The sequence below is a fragment of the Carassius carassius genome, chromosome 20 (assembly GCF_963082965.1).
Source record: "Carassius carassius chromosome 20, fCarCar2.1, whole genome shotgun sequence".
In the NCBI taxonomy this organism is placed as follows: domain Eukaryota; kingdom Metazoa; phylum Chordata; class Actinopteri; order Cypriniformes; family Cyprinidae; genus Carassius; species Carassius carassius.
The window spans coordinates 5,446,791-5,463,292 of NC_081774.1; the positions used below are offsets into that span (position 1 = coordinate 5,446,791).

A 16,502-nucleotide genomic window follows, 5' to 3' on the forward strand; every position below is an offset into this window, starting at 1 on the left:
ATTGCACATATAAGGTACAAGGCAAGAAATGCAGTGTGCCCAGGTGAATCAACAAAAAAAAAAAGACATAACCTGGAAAAGACAAAACCTTAAAACCATGACTTTTCCAGTGCAGCTGTAGTGGCTCGGTGCATTTGGCTGGAAATGAGAAAATTACAAATTAAAGCAACAAACATCTTATTGGAAATGAGTCAGCTTTCAAACAGAGCCTATGTTGTTGGAGTGTATCAAAAACCACAAAACGCACATCATTCATGAGAGTAATGAAAGATTAGACTAAACAGCCCAAGCACCTGGAGAACAGAACACAAAATGGTCATGATATGAACACACACAAACACACACTTTTCCCAACCTCTCACAATTATCTAGCCCTAATCTCAGCCTCAGACAGCACAAACACAGACTATTTAATGACTATCTGATGCAGATTCATATAATAAAGACCTGAAATGGCACAAAAACAAAATTAACTTTGGTTGGTCTTTTAACATGTCAATCAGACAATCACGTACAGTCTAAGTGTCAGTATTAAGATTAAATGTGGACCAGACCTTATGCAATGGAGCAAAAGGCCTGACACTGCTGGACCAAACTAACCCTAACACACACACACACACGTAATGTCCTGGGCTCATTCTTCTAAGTAATCTCAGAAACCATACATGACAGCACAAATGTAACATTAGCACAGACTTCAAAGAGCCAGGTACGGATTAGGTGAACCCTGAAGAGGATCAATAACTGTCACATCTGCTGCTTCAGCAAAAGCCTAGAAAAGCCAGACAGTGTCCACCAACAGCTTTTATATCAATACACACACTCTCCATCCACAGCCAGACCTGTGAGAGCTATATCTATTCATCTCAAAGCAACAAACTGATTCTAGCAGAATATCAATAACTAAGAAAATAAGAAAGAGAAATCAGAAAAGGAGGAAGGAAGAAGGTGTCAGAGGAACCGTATGTGCATTGTTGGCATATTATATATAGTTTTAATTTAATATACACAAAATGCACACATTTCTTAAAATAAATTATATGAGCAGTAACACATCTGCAATTAAAACATATATGTACATTCTTAAAAAAAAAAAAAATGTAATATTATATTAGTAGTGGCATCGATGTGAAGATTCTTCATCATGGCAACTATCTATGAGCAAGTTACACTAAGCAATAAAAGACGATTTGTGGCCATTTTACAAAATTGCATCCAAAGGGTCAATATCAGAGCTGGAAAGAGTAAGTATGATATCACTCCCATGTACCTCATTTCACTCCATCTTTCTGTTTTCCCTGCTTTTTCTCTCGTATCTACAAATACAACACCCTGCTACCCACTCAACATGTAAACAAAGAAGGTCATGTCTGACGTCAGACAGTCAACAGCAGTCAGAAATCACTCTTGTTATGTAACAATGCTAATCACTGTGATTCCCAACAGCTGGACTGTTTCATTTACACAAGAGAAAGAGCAGCACAGGACGCTTTAGCCCCATCAATCTATGAAGGGCAGTGCCTAATCTGCTTGCTACATATTGCTCTTTCTAGTTGTATTTGGTCTGATTAATAAACATTATGACCTAATGTTTGCCTTAAAGGGATAGTTCACTCAAAAAGAAAAATTCTGTCATCAATTATGCAGTCGTTTCAAACCTGTAAGACCTATGTTCATCTTCGGAACACAAATTAAGATATTTTTGATGAATTCCGAGAGCTTTCTGAACCTCCCATAGACAGCAAAGATCCTACCACAATCAAGGCTCAGAAACGTAGCAAGGACATCGTAAAAAAAAAAAAGTGACATCAGTGGTTCAACCATACTTTTACAAAACTATGAGAATACTTTTTGTGCACAAAGAAAACTAAAATAATAACTTTAATCAACAATTTGTCTCCTCCGTGTGACCCATAATGCCATTTTGAAGAGAATAACATACGTAAACAACGTATGCAACATATGTACACGGATGAGTTGTTTATGCTTTGATCTGAACGTACACAACGTATTCACTTTTTTGTGACCTTTTTCATGTATTTTCTTAAAGTCCTACTAAATTGTATGCATAATATAACATATTTAAAAACATATTAAAACAGTTCTACATTGTAAGAAAAGAATTCTTAGAAAAACTGTAAAGGTTCTGGTAATTGGCATTATATATTACGATAATGGCATTTCCTTTAACCCTAAAACACAACACAAAGCAAAGCATAATTCAATGATGAAACACCTGTGAAAAACCATTAAAGAAGTTTCCTTCATATTAACATTACATTTCCTAAGATTGTTCTTGTCTTATGCATGTCTTATCTGGTCAACAAGTTGGTTTCTACAGGCCCGGCCTACATTTATTCATTTAGCTGGCGCTTTTATCCAAAGCGACTTACAATTGCCACATATGTCAGAGGTCGCACGCCTCTGGAGCAACTAGGGGTTAAGTGTCTTGCTCAGGGACACATTGGTGTCTCACAGTGGATTCAAACCCAGATCTCTCACACCAAAGGCATGTGTCTTATCCACTGCGCTAGCACCACCCCAAGTCTAGTCTGGTTCTGATGGATTTAGAGGGGTTTATATGTAAATGTAAAAAAAGAATTTATTTTTGGTGATTTCTACTTCCATTATCCAATGTCTATTAAACTGAAATTGAGAACACACATTCAAGCATAAAAAACTATTTTTTATTCTTTCTTTTATTAAATGGGAAAACAAAAATCAATGTGCTAGAAGCATTTTTACAGACACATTTGAAGCTCAAACAGCTCACAGGTACAAGAATGATGGAAGAGTAAAAAGGGGAAAGAACAGGAATAGGTTTTCTAGTAGACTGTAAATCAGCTGTGACTTTCTATTGAAAGCAACAAAGAGATGGACTCGTGTCATGGTGAGATGTAATCTACTGTAATGACTTTGAGGAGACCCACTGGTAAAACTGATGTGTCAGCATTGCTCACTTTCTTATGGTCTTTCTCTCCCGACCCATCCATCTCCCTCCTCTCCTTCCTCCCGTGTGGATTTGCGATTCAATTTTGTTGAGTGATGCCATGTAGTTGGGTCACAGAGGAGAACACCTCCTTTCACAGCCAAAGAGACAGATTCCTTCTATGTGCTGGGCTCATTTAAGAAAAGCTCAGTGCATGCTGACCACATACATCTGCCATAAAATCTCAACCTGATCAGCTAACTGCTACTGTTAATAACTAATATCTGTGAACTAATCACCATATTTCAAAATCCACATCTGGAGATTTGTGAGAAAAAAGTCAGCATTGCGAGAATTTATGGAGCCCCGCACATGACATGCAGGAAAAAAAAATAGTAGGCTAAATCGTGTGCATGATTTACTAATTTGTTCCCTCGATTTATAAATTGTGTGCACGATTTACTAATTCGTTCCCTCAATTTGCTAAATCGTGCACATGATTTATAAAAATAGAGAACGAATTAGTAAATTGTGCGCATAATTTAGCAAATCGATGGAACGGATTAGCAAGAAATTGAGGAATTAATATGGTTATTGTGTGCACGTTTTAGTACATTGAGGGAATGGATTAGTATATTGTGCGCACGATTTATTAATTTATTCCATTAAAATTAGTGCTGTCAAACGATAAATCGCGATTAATTGCTTTCAAAATAATTATTTTTTTTTTTTTTTACATAGTACATGTGTGTGTACTGTGTATATTTATTATGTATATATAAATACACACACATGTATGTATATATTTAAGAAAAATATGTTTGGTTTATATATGAAATATATTTACATATAAATTATATGAATACAAATGTATACATGTGAATCCATGTAAATATTTTCAAAATATATACTATAGGTGTTTGTGTATTTATATATAGAAAAATACACAGTACATACACATATATTATATAAACAGCAGTTTTAAATAAGTTTTAAATAATTAAATATTATTAAATATTATTAATTATTAATTAAATATAATATATTTTCACATATATTATATAAACAGCTTTTATTTTGTATCCAAATAATCGTGATCAATTATTCGACAGCAGTACTCGGAATTGTGAGAAAGAGGACGGAATTGCAAGAAACAAAGTCAGAATTGTGAGATAAAAAGTCGAAATTCCCTTTTGATTTTTTTTATTTCTGTGGCAGAAAAAGTAATTCCAAAAGCATTTGTTGTATGCTGGTTTTATACAAAAATAAATAAACAAATATATAGTGGTACATTTTGTACAATGAAGAATAAAAGGAATGCTAATTTTAATAATATTACTCGCAACTGCAAGAAAAATGAAGAATTGTGAGAAGGCGCAATTGCCTTTTTATTTGTGGTGAAAACAAACAGAATTCCAAGATTTTCAGAATATTCAGAATTCAGAGGGGAATTACAGGACATAAACTCAAACAAAGCCAGAATTGTGAATTGCAAGAAAAAAGTAAGAACTGTGAGTTAAAAAGTCAGAAACAGTCCTCACATAAAACAATATTTATTACACTACATTTAACTGCATGCTAATTTCATTAACAAATAAACAAACAAACATATAAATAAATTTTAGTATTAGATGTTGTACAATTAAATCAATGTTAATTTTAATAGACAGACAGACAATTATAGATAATTCTAGACCAAGTAATTCTGTCTGATATGTATTCATGAGCAAACACACACACAAGCAAGCAAAATGTGTCTCAGTGGGAAAGCTGCCCCGATACACCCCAGACCACTGAACAAAACCCCTTGTCCACTCAGATAACATGCTGAGCTATCTCATTCAAAAATCATAGATCTCCACTGGAAATCACTTCATTCTGACATCAAACTGGAAACATACATTTGATATAAATCAGCATGCAGAGATGGAAAGAGAGCTTGAGAGAGTTCAGACCTCCAGCAGGGTCATTTCCCTGAACATGGGATTTAAAGAGACAGAGATGTGGAAACACAGAGGACACAAGCAGCATTCAGTTCATCACCACAACTACTGTATCTTCCACTTATATTCGAGAACCAGAAACTGTCTATATGTATTTATTGTGAACAGTTTATCTGTTGTTTTAACTTGTTTGCGTCAAAGTTTTGCTTGAAAAGTGACTTCTACCATCTTTCTTAAAAATTAATGCAATTTGGTTTGATACTTTGTCTTATAGTGCAAATGCATTCCTGCATTTTTAAGTGTGACTTAATTGTCCAAATACTTTGCGGACACACACACACACACACACACACACAAATTCAACCAAACTGTATACAGCAAAAAAAAAAGCTGGATTATCTCTATTATTTATGAACAACTTTGGCTCAGAGGAACATAAATAGAGAAAGAAAGGAGTAAAAATAGCAAACAAGAAACAAGAGAGAATTTCCAATTTGTCTCTAATTACACACACAGTGTGCTGCGTGAGATGACAGTTTATACGTCTTTTTGTGCTGTTATCTTAATGTTAGCTGTTTCTCCAGAGAATGAGAGAGATAAATGGATCGCCCTGAGCTTTTTGCACATCTAAAAATACATCAATCTCATCCAACTCACAGAGAGCAGAACATATCTCTCTCCCTGTCTCGAGGGCCTGTCTCTAAAGAACGATGCATGGAAATTGACAGCATTTGAACATTTCGTTTGTGATGAAATTCCCTGCTCGGTACGGAAAAATACAAATGATCACATGATGGCAGCCTCTGTCCTACTTTAGTATTGTACCTACACTGATGTTGTTTTCTAGAATGAAGCTACTCACATTGCTACTTGATAGACGTTTTAAACAAAGCTTCATTAAGACAACATCTTAATGACCTTATCTTTTATTTTCTTCTTTTTATCTTAGATTTTTTTGTCAATGGGTCAAAGTAAAAGATCAGAATGTTATGCAAGAACTTGCAGTACCCATAGTAAGGGTGTTGGTAACTTAACAGTTAAATATCTACACTCCCAACACAAAGATTGAAGGTTCATTTCCAAGTAACTCCGACCCATGAACTAGAGTTCTGAAAAGCCCACTCCATCTCCACTGTAGCTGTCAACGCGGTACTTAACCCCCATTTGCCTCAGGGAGGACAGACCCCGCAATTAGCACACTGTTTGTTCAAAACCTCTTCATCTACTGAGGCACAATGGAAATTCTCATTAGAGTCATAATAAATTAATATTTCAGCCAAAGTAGAAGGAAACTCTAGCATTACGAAATTGTGAACTGCATAACATTTTGTTTTCTAGGCTAAAAAAACAATTTGTCATAGTTGGTTTCAACAAATACACATTATTTCATTGGCTCCTTCCACATATTGATAATGAAAACCAACCCACACAATGTTGCGTAACAAGACTTTTGACATACAACAAAGTCTGGTCAACCTTGCAGCTTTTTCTGATCAAGAACTGCCATGAAAAGATTGTTTAAATGACATGCAATGCAACCAGCCTTTTAAGTGCACTACAATTAAATGTGTGCAGATTTTAAATAAACAAATGGTAGTATTTGTTGCATGATATTTATGCAGACTGTAATACAAAAATTAATAAATAACTATTTGTTTTACAACATTTAAAAGTTTACAGATTTAGATAAATAAATAAATAAATAAATAAATAAATAAATAAATAAACGGCTGACAAAACGGGGCCTCGCATTGCCTACTTCCTGCGGAAGGGGTCAAATCAGTCGAGTGAAGCTCACCAACTGGACAAAAACCATAGTTTGGAGGGCATCAGCACCCAGTCGTGAAAGAGGTAAACTCAAGCACAGAACTAGCGGTGGAACCCACCCAACCTCCCCGACCTGCAGTCGAGTGGAAACTTCCAAGCTACAGACTGCGTGTGAAGTGGCCCGGTGCTGTGGAGAAAAAGCTGTGGGAAACGGTGAATAAAGATCTGACCCTGTCCCTCAAACAACTTCGAGGCACAGTGGGGAAGAAGTTGGAGGATATGGGAAACATCATCTATCAGTATAGAGCAGAACGCTTTGGGGTGTTAGAGTCGAAAGTCACTAAACAGACTCCCACTCCACCAGTCTCCAGGAGGCAACAGGAAATCAAGCGCCTTGTTCAAGAAAGGAGACAACTTAGGAAACTTTGGAAGAAGGCCTCGGATGTGGAAAAGGAGGGCATGAGCACCCTCCAAGCTGACATTAAAACACGTCTGGCATCCCTTCGTAGAGCAGAGAATTCACGGAAAAGAAGGAGGAACAAAGAACAAACAAGAACACGGTTCTACTAAGATCCCTTCAAGTTCCTGAAAACTCTCTTCACCAAGGAGAAAAGTGGAGTTCTAAAAGCAACAAAGAACGACCTGGAGGAGCACTTAAGATCAACGCACTCTGATCCAAAGCGCTATGAACACCTGGCCATCCCTCCAGACATTCCACCAATCAACCCCCCAGAGCATCAATTTGAGATCGGTCCTCCAACGTGGAAAGAGGTGGTGAAGATCGTCCATCGGGCACGAACAGCATCAGCGCCTGGGCCAAACGGAGTCCCATACAAAGTGTACAAGAACGCGCCAGATGTCTGCAGGTTTCTCTGGAGCCTCATGAGAATATTATGGAAGAAGAGGACCATACCCAAAGCGTGGCGTAGGGCAGGTGGGATCCTTATCCCAAAGGAGAAGGACGCAGCAAACATCAACCAGTTTTGCCCCATTGCCTTGCTTAACGTGGAGGGTAAGATCTTCTTCGGGGTCATTGCTCAAAGGATGACCGAATACCTGCACAGAAACAAGTATGTGGATACATCGGTTCAAAAGGCAGGAATATCTGGCTTCTCTGGTTGCCTAGAACATGCCAGCATGATCTGGCACTAGATCCAAATGGCAAAAATGGAAAAGGGAAATGAAAAAATGAAAAGGGACCTCCACGCGATCTTCCTGGATCTTGCAAATGCCTTCGGCTCTGTGCCCCATGAGCTCCTCTGGACTACCTTTGAGTTCTTTAACATTCCGGACACCATCACAACCCTGGTCAAAGGCTACTTTCAGGACCTGCAATTCTGCTTCACTACGCCTGAATTTACTACCTCATGGCAGTGCCTGGAAATAGGCATTATGGCTGGATGCACCGTCTCTCCCTTGGCTTTCACCATGGCGATGGAGATCATCATCCGAGCCTCAAAATGGGTTGTAGGTGGGCAAAGACTCGGCTCTTGTCGGCGCCTCCCTCCCCTCAGAGCCTACATGGACGACATCACCACCCTGACTACCACCGTTCCATGCACCAGGAGATTACTCAGAAAGCTTGAGGAGAACATCAGTTGGGCCGTATGAGGATTAAACCAGCTAAGTCACGCAGCATCTCAGTGGTGAAGGGAGTGCTTACTGACTTGCAGTTCTTCATCGGCGATGACCCAATCCCTACTGTATCTGAGCAGCCAGTCAAAAGCCTCGGAAGGCTTTATAACGCAAGCCTGAAAGACAAAGACCAGGTGAAGCAACTGCGTAATGACATCAATGCAGGCCTACAGACGATTGACAACACCCATCTACCTGGGAAATTGAAGACCTGGTGCTTCCAGTTTGGTCTACTACCCCGAGTGCTGTGGCCCCTGGCAGTCTATGAGGTGCCCATCACAACAGTAGAGAAGCTGGAGAGAAGAGTCACAGCCTACATCAAGAAATGGCTTGGAGTTCCACGCTGCCTCACCACCATAAGCCTCTACGGAAACGGTGTCCTCAAGCTGCCCCTCACCAGCCTTACAGAGGAGTTCAAGTGTGCTAAAAAACGTCTGCAGATGACCTTGAATGAATCCAAAGATCCGGTGATCAGAGAAAATGCACCGATCCAGGTTACTGGGCGCAAATGGAGACCAGCAAGAGCAGTAGAGGAGGCAACAGCAGCTCTTAGACATGCTGATATTGTGGGGAACGTTCAGAAAGGAAGAGGAGGCCTTGGACTAACAACTAGTCGCCCACCCTGGAGAAACGCCACTGCTCCAGCAAGGAGGAAGATGGTGGTGGAGGAAGTGCGGCATCAGGAGGAAACGACAAGATGGGCCAAGGCAGTTGCACTCGGCAAACAGGGACGGTGGACACGGTGGGAGAGTGTCGAAAGGAGGAGGCTGAGCTGGAGGGATGTATGGGCTATGGAAGCGAGGGATTTGAGCTTTACCATCAGAGCCATATATGATGTCCTCCCAACACCAACTAATCTCCATCAGTGGTTTGGTGAAGATCCTGGGTGCATCCTGTGCTCCGGGCCAGCCTCCCTCCGGCACATACTCACCGGGTGTATCAAAGGCCGAAACACCCCAATGACCCAGAGGAACACTACTGATGATGCATCCCGTAAGTCCAATTCTTCACCCGTAAGTCCAATTCTTCTCACGGATCTACCATACACCATTCACCGACAAGTCCACCAGTTACTCGCATGTGCTCGCACAGGGAGTCTCCATCTCATCCTGTGTTTTCTAGAATTTAGTCTATGATATGTAAATATATGCAGATTTTAATACAAAAGTAAATGACATCATTTGTTTTACTACATTTAAATATTTGCAGATTTGAATACAAAATAAAAAAATATATAAATAAATGGTAGTATTTGTTGCACAATATTTAAATATATGCAAATTTTAATGCAAAATTTAGTGACAGTATTTGTTTTACTACATTTAAATGTTCGTACAAAAATAAATCAATAAATAAATTGTTTTAATACATAGGATTTTAATATAAAATAAATAAATAGACACAAAATACATAAATGGTAGTATTTGTTGCACAATATTTAAATATTTGCTGATTTTAATACAAAAATTAGTGACAGTGTTTGCTTTACTACATTTAAATGTTTGCACAAATAAATAAATAAGTGTCAGTACTTGTTTTAATACATTTAAATGTTTGCAAGAAAGAAAGAAAAGAAAGAATTCATTGTACTACATTTAAGTGTAGATTTTACTAAATTAATAAATAAATAAAGAGTACAGTTTGTGTCAGTCATACAGGTTTGTAACAATATGAGGCTGAATAAATAATGAAAGAATTACCATTTTTCTGCAGGTTTTCCACAGCTCTCATGCTCATGCATGAGGTTGCTGTACAAGGCTGAATGTTTCTCATAAGCGCTATTAGCAATCATTATTACGTCAGATGCTCCCTTGATGAATGGGGTGAAATCTTTCTCCTTTTCCCACACCTCCATACAGCTGCTGCGAGTCCAGCCAAACCAAACATGCTCTCTCCTCCCACTACTCCGTAATAGAGCTGCAAGCTCGCCGTTCCGCCCAGCTTTAACAGGAAGCCCCATTGAGTTTCACATTTGAGACCTCATCACTCTTCCAAATCCCTCTCACTGTACTGCCTTCTGATTCTAGTGCAGGTAATGGCCTATATTCGCTACAATTGTGAATTTACAGAATCTACCAATCAACCCAAGCTAAGCTAAGCAGCCAAATCCCTGATCTGAACCATTATGTGTATACTTGCAAAACCTTACAATGAATCATCATGGCTAGTTGGAAATGTGTTTAGGATTATAAAGATTACACTCTTTTCCAGAAAACACAGCGTGACTCTTTTTCTCAGAGTCAGGGTAAATTTAACCATATTGGAATAAAACAAACTGTCAAAACATTCAAGTGCTACACAGCAAAGGACTCTAAAATGAAAGAAAGATGTTAAACTCAACAAAAAAAAGTATGTTACATAAATAAAAATGCTCTAAATTCACTTGGCTTTAACAGTCATGGTAAAAAAAGAGCTAATTTTGGACACTGTATATATCAGGTTATGGAATGTATCTGCCTATATACAGGTAGCAGCTATTGGGGAATGTGACCTCCATCCCTCTCTCTCTTTCTTTCTGTCTCTCTCTCTTCCTACAAAGGATGTCACACAATAGCAAATCCATCAAAAATGTCTTCGTCTAAAGGTCACCTTGGTCTATCACAACTCTCTTTCGCTCTCCTCTGGGAGGGTCGTGAGTCCTTCACTCATAGGAAGGCTGAGAACTACATTACACTGCATGTATTACAATCTGAGTCAGTTATTTGTCATATTTAGTGGCTAGATAATTCAAAAAGTATTGCTTTGGATTGCAGATTTACATCACAGCGCTGTGCTGGCGTTATCTGATTTCATAACTATCATTCAGTTGTGGATCACATCCTGGGAGAGAGGCCAAGGTCTTGTATAGACACACAGTTTAATGTTTTACCAATTACTAAAAAAAAAAAAGAAAAAAAACAGGATCCGCCTAAAACAGGACAATTACACTCAAGACAAATCTCTGATAAGTGATCAGCCCAGTTGAAAAGACCAGTGTAGTTGATGCTCACAAGCTCAAGTTGGTTCAGTCTGGTTAGAGATAGATGACCCCAAACAAACCTTAGCAGTCTAAACAAGTCTTGCTGGTTAAGTTAGTTTTGTTCCAACCATTGTTATACCTTATCTTTCAAATAGTGAGTACATTAAACTTTTTCTTTAATTGTAATTGCTTCGAAAAAAGCAACCGAAAGTTAGTTACGCAAGTTTGAAACAACAAGAGTTAAGTAAATAATGCCAATTTTCAATTTTGGGGTGATTTATTCAGCACAACACCATCCAAAGCACAACATATGCTTATAAGCTGTAAGAATCTTTTAAGCATCAAGGAGGAAACAACACATCAAGAGATATTTTAATAAAGCACTAGTACTTCCAAAGTCCAACCATCTGTTTCTCTTGTTTAAAGGGACAGAAAAGAAGCAGATTGGAATGAAAATCTCAATATCAGTTTTCTCTTCCTCCTTTCCTGTATCTTTTTTTCCCTTCAATGCTGCAGTGTGCCGAGCGGTTCCTCAGCTCTGCATGACATCAAACACTATGTGGAGAGTTTCAGGCTCCAGAGGGCAGATTACAGCTTAATGCCTTCAACATCTACTGCATCAGCACTATAAACACTTCACTCCGTGTCTATGTGTGTGTGCATAGGAATACCCCATCCTCAATTCATCCTGCTATGGACTGGAAGATAAATGCACAAATCCATTGCGAAAGCATGTTGTGTGGCCCCAACAAACATTTACAATCAATGCATGCAAATCAATACACACTTACAACAAATCAATACAAAATCCAATGATTTTGCATGCACACACACACACACAGTGCACAGAATGAATAATAAAACAAAAATCATGCCCTATAGCAAATGTGCTCAACTTAAATATTGAAATATTCATGCACAAAGAAGTTCTGCAGTCTATGATGTTACTATGGACCCTTTCACTTCGAGCAACCGTTATTTGCCTCCAGCAGACGCAACAGCGGCCATCATCCAATAGGACGCCACGGCTCAGGGACCTCATTAGTGCTTTCATGCTCGCCTGTGTCCATGACTTAAAACATGACTACTGACAACTGCTTTATGACCACTGCATACTCTACAGTCACAGCTAGGGGGCGCTACACGTCGTCATCAGGTTCAATGCAGTTTCAGATGCTATTGGTAAATAAATGAACAATGAGTTGGTAAATAAATAAATAATAATACAGGGCTAGCTATTATACACTTATTAAAATAAATAAATAATAATAATACAGGGAAAGCTACACTGAAAATTTATATATATATATATATAAAATTTATATGTAATATATGGATATAATATGTACATATACATATATTTGCATGATTAATATGACTAATTTATAATAAATAATTAATTAAAACCATTTTGCATGGCTGGACTCACACCCAGGTATGCCATATGAGCACCATGACTCAATATGCTAAATAGCACGTCCTGATATTGCTGAGTTAGATGTGTTCCTAGGTCAACATATTTTGTTGACCCTGGAACAACATTTTACTCCAAAAATTTATTCTTGACCATATCCCTACACCTAAACCTAACCTTAACCATGAGTGATCCTTAAAATCAGAGGAAAGGATAGATGAATGACACTGATGTACAAGCACAAAACAGTGATTGTAAGCGTAAACTTCACAAAATCTATAAACTTGTTCTTCAAATCTGATTGATTAATCACAAATATTGTTCCAGGGTCAACAAAGATGTTGTCCCAGGAACATGTCTCACTTGGTAAAATCAGGTTCTGCATGCTAAATAACTGAAATGACTACAATGCATGTGGTTCTAACCCCATATGCTTTTAAAAAAAAAGAAGAGAAAAAGGAAATAATAACATAATCCATATATTAAGGATGGACAATTTGTTATACCTATATTGACTGGCCTCTAGTCTAATCTGATTAGTACAATTAATGTGATATATGATTGGAACATACTGGACAATAATGCTTCTTAACTGTTTTCTGATGCATCAAAACACTTTGAAGGATTCTACGAGATGACAGTCTTTAAAATGGGTGTAACTCCACCTACTACACATGAATAGTGCAAAACAGTAAAATAAGAAGTACACTGAGATAAAAGGTGAGCTGAACTTGGCTTGCTTTCCTAAGATGATTCTTGATATGAGCCTGATAAGAACTGACAGGGGCCATCTTAACCTGATCTGTCACTGAATCATTCTCGAAATAAGGTCAAGAAGAGATTATCGTTGTGTATTGTTGTAACCTCAGGCTCTGGTGTGGGTTGCTCAGCTTGTTCGGGCCATTAGCAGGGTGTGCCACAGTTCACCGAGGTTGGATCCCCTCTCCGAATCACCAGGGGAATATGATTACTCAGTTATGAGTAAAACAGAACTCATGGGGCCTGATAGAAGACAGCTGCTTTTAGATGAGCTTTGCAATGTTCTACTAGATAAAACACGATAAACATAAACACACACACTCACAAACAAAACCAAAGGCCGAAACATATCCCTCAAAGGGTTGGTGTCAAATTTATCTCAGATGAGTCAGAGTGAAAGATGATATACAATCCAGCTGAGTGTTCAAATTCAGCCTTAGAAATTCAAATGAAGACTTTTCCCATCAAAAATTATAGCCACATCCCCAATGGAATTCATCCATCTAAGGTTAATGCTGATCACTGACTAGCAGCAGGAGAAAAAAGAATGGAAAAAGAGCGAGAAGAGTAGAAAAAACGGATGGCTCCATTAATGTCACCGAGACTGCTAAAGAAGATCCAAGTTTGTGTCCAGATTTCCCGTCCAGACAGCTGACAACAGTCATGCAACTTTAATATTCACAAAAACCAAAATCAGATTCCTGCAGTTTTACGCATGGGCGGACAAGTATGTCAGCTCTTGAGTGGATAACCCAAGAAAGTTCTCTGCAGTTTAATTGCAGAACATTTCCTAGGGGAAACTCTTGACTCTGAAAAAATTAGTTTCAATTAAATTTCATTGTCTCCTTATGGATGAGAAGTTAGGGATAGGGGCTTGGTCGTCATCACTTCGACACGTTAGAGCATGCTGTCTAAACACAGCGGCGTGAACGTGCTTGATCACAATGATGCATCACTCTGATTGAATGCGTCTGGACGTGTTGTACATGTTTATGAGGATAATAACTCCATCACATTAATGTACAGCAGCTAACGTCTGATTTTCACCTCTATTAATCTTCTAAATGGAGGACACGTTCTGATCTTTAGGGAATACAGACCAGGATCAGCTCGTGCGTCATACGCAAAAGGATGATGTGTAAAAATACATTCAGGCTGCAGCACAGTAGAGCAATAGGGTCATAGAAAAATTCAATGAAACAAAGAGAAACCAAGGTCTTCTGTGCATGTGAAATCACTAGCTGTACAACACAGCACACCCACTGAGGTTTCAGCTCTTCAACTCAAAAATCTAAAGTGAAAACTCTACCTTCATGGAGTATGTGAATGGCACTCCACCCTGACACACACAACACACACACACACACACACACACACACACACACACCATAAGAGACTGCAGAAAGCTCATAATCACCAGTAAATCTCTTTAACTATGCCACACATTCAAACCGGCTGACAGCAAAAAGAAACGCTCTGGAAAACTGTTATGGAATCTGTTACTGTCATGGAAAATTATTATGAAGTCCCAAGACCTGTGGGAGTGTCACATATGTGCAGGACAGGGGTCTGTGACAGACAGTGAGATGAACAAACAGGTCTCATGCATAAGTGGCTCTTCAGAGAGAAGAAAAGGTATAAAAATGCCAGATTTTTAGGCAAGAATCCTTGTAAAATATTGTAAAATAAAGAAAGAAAAATGGCATTCCATATCATATTAAAAATGTATATGAATAATAATATAATAATAATAATAATGTTATGTTATTAGTTGATTATATTTATCAGAATCAAAGCCTTCTATAGCCTTGATATATATATATATATATCACATAATAACTGTACATTTTTCATTTATGTATTTAAAAATATTTAATTTAGAACTGTTGAAATCAACATTAAAAACAACTGTGTATATATATATAGCCTATATATATATATATATATATATATATATATATATATATATATATATACATACATACATACATACATACATACACACAAACACACACACACACTGTATATATAACTTACCAATAACTAATAACCCATATTTATCATATAATTTGACAACCAGTAGAAATTATTTTCTAAACTTTACTTCTGTTAATGGGCTCAATTATTAATTAATTATGCATTAAATATTGAAATAGTTATCTGTATTACTACACTTTGAAAACTATGTCATTGTGTTGTGTATGAAATTTGTCTTGACTGCTGATAACATAAGATGATAATGCATTTGAATCGCACAGTAACTACTTGCATTAAAGTTTGTCTTTGAAGACTATCCAGTGTCTTCATCACAACTGTCATTCGCTCTGAAATTAAGGTTTGACCGGTTCACCTACCGGATATTACTGTTTGCGGGACTCCGTTCAGATTGAACCCCTTGCTGCTATAGAACTGCCTGATGTCCGAGCATGTCTTGAGTTTACTGTCCCCGTACACCAGACCGGTGAGAGCGCACAGAAGCACTAGCACGCCAAACCCCATTCTGGACAGAAGAAAGAAGCGTGATGTGCGAATCAAATCCAAGGGCGAAGAGCAGCGGGTAAACGCGTCCACAGCGAAGCCTCCCGTTTCCAAAAGCGCACCGGTTCGCTCTCAGGGGCAGTGTCTTATTCAGTGGCAATAGGCTGAATTAAAACAGAGAGCGCGGTCCAGTGTGAGAGATGACGGAGCAGAGTGGGAGGAATGACATGAGCTCACGAGAGCGCACACTTCGGAGACGCGTCTGTGCGCTCGCGTTCGGTCGAGTGCGAAGCGGTGTGGGGCGGGCGCACGAGCTAAGGCACCATCTGCAGGGCATCGGGTTCGTCTGCCGCTGCCGCCGCGATCCCACACAGGATGTTACATCAAATCAGCCCGCTAGCCAATGAAGACGGGATTCCATTTCCCACAGGCTCTCCTGGATGACAGGATAAGGATCTCTGAGATTCCTTATGTAATTTATTGAAACTCTGGGTTTGAGCTGACTTTGACATGTCTTTATGCCGGATTTGTGTCTAGTCCTAAGGGATACAGTAAGAACTTTATATGATTCAGTCTGGAATCACATTTTGGAACCAATCCTAAACAATACTAAAGAGA

General features: G+C 38.4%; 1 protein-coding gene across 1 annotated transcript in view; it reads right to left on the reverse strand.

The window, feature by feature from the left end:
* Window positions 1-16,245, reverse strand: part of LOC132096118 (glypican-1-like) — a 72,281-nt gene extending 56,036 nt beyond the window's left edge. Inside the window, exon 1 of the mRNA XM_059501303.1 lies at window positions 15,761-16,245. Within this exon, the coding sequence (XP_059357286.1) occupies window positions 15,761-15,905 (145 nt within the window). The 5' untranslated portion in view covers window positions 15,906-16,245. The remainder of the gene's footprint in view (window positions 1-15,760) is intronic.
* Between the last annotated feature and the right edge of the window lie 257 nt (window positions 16,246-16,502).